The 9,874-nt window shown below is 40.6% G+C and overlaps 1 protein-coding gene across 1 annotated transcript; it reads left to right on the forward strand.

Moving 5' to 3' along the window:
* Positions 1–1,658: 1,658 nt before the first annotated feature.
* On the forward strand, positions 1,659–9,535 carry PLAU (plasminogen activator, urokinase). The gene is made up of 10 exons (XM_009322456.1): positions 1,659–1,718; positions 2,855–2,909; positions 3,088–3,192; positions 3,748–3,913; positions 4,255–4,340; positions 4,452–4,641; positions 5,283–5,437; positions 6,597–6,737; positions 7,291–7,439; positions 8,311–9,535. The coding sequence occupies exons 1-10, from the start codon at positions 1,659–1,661 to the stop codon at positions 8,503–8,505; spliced, it is 1,302 nt and encodes a 433-aa protein (XP_009320731.1). The 3' UTR covers positions 8,506–9,535.
* Positions 9,536–9,874: the final 339 nt, after the last annotated feature.

A 9,874-nucleotide genomic window follows, 5' to 3' on the forward strand; every position in this document is an offset into this window, starting at 1 on the left:
CTCCCCCTGCGCCCGCCCGGCACGGACAGCGGCCGCTCCGCGGGGCTCCTGCGCTGGTAAGTGCCGTGCCTTTAAAACCGAATTAGGGTTTAAGGGCGAAACCGCCGGGTATGAGTCGAACAGGATTAAGCGGTTGCTCTTTAAATTAAAACAAGTAAGATCTGATGTCATGCGGTGTTTCAGCGGTGGGGAAGATCTGTTCTACGCCCTACAGGGTACCATAGTTTTTGCAAGAAATCGGCAGTGCTGCTATCTGTGATGCTAAGGTTGGGCCTGAGAAGCTAATTATGGTAACAAATGGCAAACTACCCGCGCAGCTGCCAAATATGCTAAAAATAATTACCTTAATATGGATAAGGTTTAAGGGAAAATGTATCTGCTGAAGTCACAACTGAATCTGAAAAGTGTGCACGTCCAAGTACCCGAGGCATGATTTGCTTCCTTGCATTATGAAACCTGCTTACAAGTGAAGGGTGCATCTATGTGAGCATTTTGCTTTGGATCCTGTCAGCTTGTTTTCAAATGAATCCAGTGACCTTCCCTATACCCCAAATTTTTGTTCACACCACTGAATGGCTTTAGAGTACTTGCACTGCGTTTCTTCTGAATAAAAGCAAACTGGAAGATGCACTCAAAATATCAGCAGGCATTCAGTCTGCAGGACCAAACTAGAACTAGTCCAGTGTAGAAACCTCTGAAGCAGATACAACGCGGAGCGGGTCTTCAGCACCAACTCAGTTCTGCATACCCTCTCCTACTGCATTGCACTGCTTGCTGAGGTAAATATAACTAAGATTCCCATGGAATCTTTTAAAAAACAAGTTTTCCAGTTTTCTAGAACTGAGGGCACTTTAAAAAAAAAAAAAACAATCCCATGACTTGCATTGCAATTTAAAAAAAAAAAGACATATTGGTACTTTATAGCTCTCTTCCCCCATCGTTTTTAAAAGCTAGTTTTTTAGCAGTCACTCTTGGGAAGATTGCTATGCATGCTTGGCTACAAGATCCAGCTGCATATAAGAAATCAAGACAGAATATGTTGCAAGCCTCTCCAATACTGTAAATAAGTGAGGTAACATCACAACCAGCCTTTGAAGAGTTTGCAGTGGTCAGAGGCACTCAGTGGAGTGGCCAGGCTTATGTAAGTGCCTAGCATCAACAAGATGCAGTCAGCAGCTATAGAGGAAACGAAAAAAAGGAGCTTTCCCTTTCATGCCCTAAATGTGAATGTTCAGTGCTTTTGTTGTGAGGTAGTAATAATCAGTTAAATAGGTACAAACAGCTGGACAGCAACTAAATACATGTCCTGATTTCTGTGTTAGTCCATGCTGCAGAAACTAGCATGGATTTTTCCAATTTCCCTTTCTCTGCTTCATTTAAACTCTAGAAAAATCTGGTTGTATTGCTAAATGTACCAAAAAAGCTTCAAACAATAACCTCTAATTTAATTCATGGAAGTAATAAGCAGATATTCCACAGCAAGTCAATGCTTAATTCTTTTGTCAATTGTGTTGTGACTTATTCTGAAACCAACTGAAGACAATAGAAAGAAGAAAGCTGATGCTGCAAGCTACAACATGACACTAAGTTCCTCTTTTATTTTTAGAGTCAAAATAATACAGATAGAAGAGGAACGAAGCGAGAGGTTAATTGACAACATGAAGTTACTCATCGTCCTCACAGTAACTCTGGGCACACTTGTCATGGGACTAGATTCTGTAAGTTTTGAAATTAATGGTGGGGAGGTTCACGTGGAACCACTTCTGGGTTTGATTGTACTTCTGCTTTGGACAGTGTAGTAGGCTTTTGACTTGAATTCTCCTCTTTGCCTTTGCATGTACACATACATCTGCTGCACATATACCTCCAAGAAACATATTTTTGAACCCTTTGGTTTTTCTTCTGATTCTGCTCCACCCTAAGATGTCTGCTAGCATTCAAATAGCGAAGCCATTGTGCAATAACCCAGAAATCTAGCTTTTTCTGTTTTTCTCTTAATGCAATTTAGACCTGGACACTGGGTACCAAGAGCTCACTGGTCTTTGATGGAGGTGGATATTGGGCCTTGACTAAATTTCCACCTCCCCTACTTGAAAGTGTGATGCTAAAAAACAAGCAACAGATATGAACTTGAATATTTTTGACTATCAACTCATACGACAGTTTGATATCAACCAGCAGAGCCATTCACAAACATTACGGAATTATATTGTTACTGTTACTTGTTTTAGCTCAGGCGAGCTCACTTGACCTCTGGGAAAAGTACACTAAAAGCCTGATCTTATTTAATTCCATGGAGAAAGAAGTATCCAGCCTGCAAAGCAGAGGCAGGACCTGAAGTACAGGGCAAGAATCTATTGTTGTATAAATCTACTGGCTTTTATTCCATGGCCCAAACGTGAAGCACCAAGGTCATCAAAATGACAGAGGCAGCTGGGGAATACTGCATCTTTACTGCACTGCTTAGTGGCTGAGAGGTGGAGAGGGAGAAGTTCCCTTCCCTGTTTTAGGGACACTGACCATTCAGAGCTGCATAGGTCCTTTAGCAGAAATGACTGCAATGTTGGCCTGATGCAGTGGACCAGATTGGTGGAGTTTTCCTGAGGTTTTTTTGTGTGGGGTGCGTGTTTGGGTTTGGTTTGGTGAGCTTTTATTCCCCATTCTGCTTTTGCTCAGGTAGAGTTCCACTTATCATTCACATCCAGATTCCACAGAGCAGGTTCAGCTGGTTAACTACATGCAAAAAACCTAAACTGTTGAAGGTATGCAGTAGGGAACAGAGCTTGGGCCCATAAAAGGTAATCACACCACACAAAAGAAACTTTGCTTAAAATCCTTTTTTCTTTTCCCTTAGGTTTATAGCAAGAAGCACTACAAGCTGCCACATAAACACAGATCACATCACAAGGGTAAGTATCTGCCTGTTCTACTTGAACCTAAAAAGAACTTGTTAACCTGCACTTACATCTTCATACAAGAAGAAAGACTCTTAATGATACTTAAACACCTAAAACTTAGCTTGCAGCTACATTTCACTTCACCATTCAAATGCTTTGCCTCTTAATTAGTGATGTCTTTTACTTGCAGAATGCCATTGTTTGAATGGAGGAACCTGCATTACCTATTACCTCTTTAGCGGAATTAATCGTTGCATATGCCCAGAAGGATACAGTGGGACTCACTGTGAACTAGGTAGAGTATCTATCTTCCTTAACACTAACTACGTTGATTGAAAAGATCTAAAAAGATAGGTAAATCATTAATATGAAATGCCAAGTGAAAGTATTACCCATAAGCACGTGACTGGATATCCTGTAGCGCTTTATACTAACAGACCTAAGTGAGGAGAAACAGCTAAATATTGGTGCAAAATCAGGATCTCCGATTTTTTTTTTGTCCCTGCCTCACTAATATTGCCTACCTCCTCATAAATGTTTTAGTTTGGAGGGGAAAAAAGTGAACTTGTTTGGAAGTGTTCAGAAGCAGAAGAAGAACTGATTATGTTGTGAAGTACACTGAAACTATTAAAGAAGCAATAGGCATGCTTTAAAGCATAAGACACTTGATGCTCAAAATTCATATAGAACAAATTTAGTAAGAATATATAATCAGTCCAGATCTTGCATCATCTGTTTTCAAGTGTAATGCACGAACTTTTTTCTCATTAGAAGGATCCATACAGATTATTTCTGTCTCAGAACGGCTATAAACAAGAACACACTGCTAACAAAATATTTATTTTCTCAGACACTGAGAGCGTATGCTATACTGACAATGGGGAGGACTACAGAGGAGTTGCAACAGAAGACAAATGTCTGCTATGGGACCTTCCCTCAGTAGTCAGGAGGGGTCATTACCATGCTCACTTGAAGAACGCTTTGCAGCTTGGACTGGGCAAACACAACTATTGCAGGTAAGAAAAGCATCACTCTTCCTGGGATGACTCCTATTGTCACAGCCCCGTAAGTGCCTCAAGTGATGGCACATGCTTTTTAAAAACAAAAAATACAAACCAAACCAGAATATTACGGAGATGAATTTTGACTAAAAATATTTGGAATGTGACTCTGAAGTGTCTAGAGTTCTCACCACTGAAGCTGGTCGTACTGCAAAATTCCCAGTATGCAACAGTAATAGTCGTTAAGTATTTTCTCTGGTATATGTTGCAACAGAACACTTTTGGCCTGTTCAGAACAGTTAGAATTCTAAGATACTTTAAGTCTTTATGAAAAGAACACTTCCTTTATCTTCTAGAAACCCAAATGGAAGGAACAGGCCCTGGTGTTACACCAGAAAGGGATTCGCCATTCAAGAAACACCCTGCAACATAGAGAAGTGTGGTAAGTAACATTAGTTTCAAGACAACTGTTGTTTTGTTTTGGTTTTTTTTAATAGCACAAGGTTGGTGCTTAGTTGTAAGAACAATCTGAACAAAATTTCTCCTCTCATAGGGCGTGCATGTGGTCAAAGGAGCATCAGCAAGTACTTCAAGATTGTTGGTGGAAGCCAGGCAGAGGTTGAGTCTCAGCCTTGGGTAGCTGGTATCTTCCAAAACATAAGGGGCATCGACCATTTTTTGTGCGGTGGCAGCCTCATTGACCCTTGCTGGGTACTTACAGCAGCACACTGTTTTAATACTCTGTAAGTTTGCAGTTCTGCATCTTTCCTGTTTGCAACTTTCTTCAACTGATTCCTTTGCGCGATGCTCACTGAGCAACCCTTCAAAATGTACTGTAGTAAGAATGTTCTTTTGATGGAGCCAAACAAGAAGAGCAGCTGTAAACATTAAGCCTCTGGGAGTCCAAGTCTAGCAGAATGAGCTAGCAAGATGCAAACATTTTGGTGGATTATGCACTTTAAACAACTCTAGCCTAAATTTGAGCTAGAGTTTCATTTTACCTTAGCTGTTCCCAAAACTTAAAAGTTGTACTGAAAGGTCATGAGCTGTTGAGCTATACATTTATGGGTGTGTTTTGTTTTTCCTGTGGAAAGCTGATCCTCCTGTCATCCTGCAGGGGACTCTCATGGCCCGTGCTTGGCATTAGTAGCAGCTAGCTAGGTGTGCATTTCAAAATGCCTGAATGTCTAAATCCCTTCAAATGGAAAATCAGGATGCTTTCCTTTAGAATACTAGACCAACTTTCAAAGCTGACTAAATTGTGCTTGTCAGCATTAAAGTAAACACAAAACAGAACTGGGACTTGATCTAAACTGTTGATCTAAACTGTTGACCTCACTCTCAGAAACCAGTAGGCTTCACGATTCTCTTTACTCTCACTCAGGACCGAAAAACCCCAAGACAAATCCATCTACAAGGTCTTCCTTGGGAAGTCCGTACTGAATGTTACTGATGATAAGGAACAAGTATTCATGGTCGATGACATCATCTCTCACCCTGACTTTACAGATGACACAGGTGGCAATGAGAATGATATTGGTAAGTGTCATCTTAATACGAGCCTTTAAAACACTGAGGAATAGCTGAAGGCTACATAATTGTGGCATCATCTTCTAAAAAAAAAGTAGAACCAGAGATGAGATGAAGGGGAACAGGAACTAGGTGCTTCTGAGAACTAGGCCTGCGCTGAGCAAGATTTTTCCACGTGTATAAATTTGGTTTGTGGCACGTGTCAGATGCGTTACCTGGCATACAGTCAACTATAAGCCTGTCTTACCTCTTGACCTGTACAAGGCATGGCTTTTCCATAAGCACTGGTGGCAGCATTTTATTCTTACCATCTTCCCAACTGGAGGGGGCTGCCTGTCAGCAGAAATGCATGCGCACCGGGTCTAGCTGTTCAGAATGGGGCAGGACGTCCTATACACATGCAGTATGGTTGCTCTGCCTTGAGTATAGTAGGCCCAGAATTTTGTGGGGTAGAGATTACATTATTCTATGTCTACAGAGATCACACTGTATGTATAGTAAATGATGAAAAAATGCACGCACAGCAGGTTTCATCATATAGTAGCGGAATGCTATATCGGGTACCACATTAGCTGAAAGTTTTCCTGAATTAATCCAGACTTTCCTAAGTCTCTCTGGCTTTCACAAGCCTATCCCTAAACCAACAAAGTCAGAGATGGGTTTTTTGCAACTCGCACGGAACAAACTTGCCACTCTTGCACTTGACACTTAAAAGTCTACCACCCATTCCAAATTCCTGCTAAAAAAAAAAGGAAAAAGACTCAAAGAATAGCTTCATAAGCCCTTCTGGTGAGAAGTACACTATAAACTGCCCCCTCTTCAGCAGGGCAGCAGGTGCCACCCTCTACAGCCAGGCAGGAGGTTGAGGTTTTAAAACATCTGAAGATACACTTGCAGAGGAATCTTCCCTGAGCTATCACCCCCTATCCTTCCATGAAGGAAGTTCAGGTTGGAATGTTTGCCAATTTTAGGGCTGGGAAATTAATTTTGCTGTTACTAAATGATGCAGTGTCATTCCAAAAGCAATGAGAGGAACCATATGTAACCAGAACTAAATATAATTGCAACTATTCCTATTAACTGTACCCAATACTCCTATTCTCAAAGAACCTGAGGGCAAAAACTTGCTTTATAAATCTAACTGTATCTTTTCTGACTCATTTCTTAGCTTTGATAAGGATAAGAACAACTTCTGGACAGTGTGCAGTAGAATCCAAATATGTCAGAACAGTCTGCTTGCCAGAGAAGAACCTTTACTTGCGAGACAATACCCGCTGTGAAATATCTGGCTACGGCAAACAAGATTTTTGTAAGTGAATGACTTCTCTTTCCAAAGTTGTACTTGCACAGTGTGGGAACTGGATGTTTTTTATACCATGATCTGCAAAGGATTAAAAGATTCCTTTCTGTTTATGTACTCCATGTGCATCTCTCAAAGATGATCTTTGCTATCATTTTCTCTAGTTGTCCATGGCATTTCCTATCTGATGCTTCTCACACTTGTCAATCATACAAAATAAGCCAAGATGTAAAACAGCAATTTCTTCTTTCCTGATGTGGTGAGGAGTAGAAAAAATTAAAGCTGTGTTGGAGGATTAACAAAGGATTGCATTTGTGCAGAACTTCCTTCAAAAACTATCAAACTCTTCCTCTCTAAAAACCAAGCTTTATAGTTTGCATTTGGAACACTTGTTTTTCTCTAAAACTTATTCATTAACAGTAAAAGTAAACCAATACTGCATAGCTGGAAATAAGAGCCTCAAATCAGAACTGGAATAGTTATGCTAATTTCTTTTAAGTGCTGAAAGTGTTTTGTTTTTTTCTTGGATGGTGAAAATAGTTAAATAATCTTTTGTTTGCAGATGACATTTACTATGCTCAAAGACTGATGTCAGCCACTGTAAACTTAATATCACAGACAAAATGCAAATATGAATACTATGACAGTATCAGAGTTACTGACAACATGGTCTGTGCTGGAGATCCCACGTGGATGACTGATGCATGCAAGGTAAAACTGGTTTGTTTTATCTTCTAAGCTGTTTTAAATGCATGTACACTATATGGATCAGCTGGTGGCATCTTGTAATTCTACTAGTCAAGAGTCTCTTTATGTAGCAGGAATTTAGTACATCCAGTGGAGTTGACCTGTAGTGTGGCCAAACATATGGAAGAAGGTTGGGACCTAGAGTTAGGTGTTACCCCAGTCCAAACCCTCTTTTGGAGGAGCAAGAAGTGCAGTATCTTTAGCTATTGTTATTCCTCAAGGCCTTACTTAGAATCTATTCAAGCAATGGCTGGTAGATATGTATCGGAGTAATACAGCAGCTATTCCAATCTCTGCTTGCGCTTTCTTAACATTAACTATAGCTCTGCAAAGGGATAAAAGGTGAACTACCAGGGGGCACTGAGCCCCTCCACAGATTCCTCAAAACTAGATTTGCTTCCCTGCAATTTCATTAAGCAGAGCTGCCATATGAGCCACTAAAAAGAACAAGTGTTGTCCTTAAGTGTAAAAGTACCTTATGGACAGGGAGACAATTGATTCTGTGATGAAAATTGGGCACGTTGGCTTTGACCTTATATCACTAGCCTAATATCTGTGATTATAAACCTAGGGTGTAGTGTTGTGTACAAGGTAGCTATTCTCTCTGTGCCCTGCTAGGGGGGAACTAGAGAACTCCTTACCTTACAGACGGTGTTCACGTCACAACAGATGCTGAGCCTTCTGTTCCATCTATGCAGTGTTCTCAAAAAGCAAAACTTTGGCTCATAGGTATTTACTAGCTTGTTTCACTCTAGAAAAACAATAATCACAGGCTCCTTGTTCTAAAGGCTCCATCTGCAGAAAATGGCCTAATATGTTCTCTTTCCATTGTCAGGGAGATTCCGGTGGCCCCATGGTCTGTGAGCACAATGGCAGGATGACGCTTTATGGGGTCGTCAGCTGGGGAGATGGCTGTGCAAAAGAAAACAAGCCTGGCGTTTACACCAGAGTTACTAAATACCTTAACTGGATTGACTCCAATATGAATGCGGTAGCCACCAAGAGTCGTTTTCTCCCTGAACCAAAGTGACCTTTTTTCCTACATCTGGACTCAGATGAACAAGACTAAGCCTATACTGATGCCAGGACACTAAAGTCCTGAATGTCGTGAGGGGCTTTCCTTTTAAATCCTTGTGTGGTCTGCCACTCACATCAGTGTTCCTGAGGTAGACAGATGGTTGATATATTATCTTACTGCCCTGAATTACCTGAAAACCACTCCATGGGAAGCTAAAATATTTAACATTTAAATGAGTATTCCCATGCATGATACTATGCATATCGACTTACCTGTCCACTTATGAACCAGCATTTGGTCTGGAAGTATTGGTAAAGCTTTAACTTATTTAACTCAAGTATGCATTTTATACATGGCCTGAGTCTAAAATCTTTCCTCATCACACTGAACAACGCTAAGATTCAAGTCCTAGAAACTTAACCTGTTAAGACCAGTACTGAGAGGGTGATCAGGCTTTGCATCAGAAAGTGAAAGAAACTGCATCGGCATTATTATCACTAATGTGTGAAGAAGGACCAAAGTCTACTTAGACTGAGGCAATGCTTGGTGTACAGGGTTCATTACTATATGTTGGGTTTATAGCAGTATCTTAAGGACGGCACCTGTAGCTGTCTCAGCATTACGAACTCTTAATGCATTCCACTTAAGAACTGTGCTGCAAGAAGGCAAACTGGAAACTTGACTGGACTTCCAGGTCACATCTGAAGGTGTCTGGGTCCCCTAAAAAGTCTGATTGTGCAATCCCTCTACATGTACCTATGCACCCAGGAGAGGATTTAAGGACTCGGCACCCATTGAATGCTGCAGATGTCAGAAGTCAGAACTTTATTTCCATTCATTTAACTGATATTATATGGAAACTACTTCTTTTTTTCCCCAAGACTTATGCTGGTTTTATTTTTAAACTTGTCTTTGTTTTATAGATTTGAATTATTTGTATGAGGGCTGGAACCTCAAGCTTTATTTAATTATTTCTACTGTGTTTAACTTATTGTTTGTATTATGGATGTTAAAAATCATTAAAAAAACCCTGTTATTCTTATGTGTCTGTTCCTCCTCTCTTGAAAGGGGGAGGCTATGATTTGAAGAGGACTGCTATAATCTGAACCATAAAGTCCCTTAGTAAAACATAAATGTTTGAACCTCCTGTTTGCTAAAGCATTTCACATGAGAAATGAATGTCTTCTACTCTGGGCTAGAGTGCTAGAAAACTACGTGTGCACTAGCAAGACCTAGAGCATGGGATGAACAACAGTGCTGAGGATCCAATATCCATGCTGCATGTGCTTCAGGACTCCCAACTAGCCTTGTAGACTAGCCATTCTTAAGTGGTTGCAGAACATTAGGTGAACTTGTAAAGCAAAACATCCTCTTTAGGATG

The sequence above is a fragment of the Pygoscelis adeliae genome, unplaced genomic scaffold (genome assembly GCF_000699105.1).
Source record: "Pygoscelis adeliae isolate BGI_AS28 unplaced genomic scaffold, ASM69910v1 Scaffold244, whole genome shotgun sequence".
NCBI classification, from domain to species: domain Eukaryota; kingdom Metazoa; phylum Chordata; class Aves; order Sphenisciformes; family Spheniscidae; genus Pygoscelis; species Pygoscelis adeliae.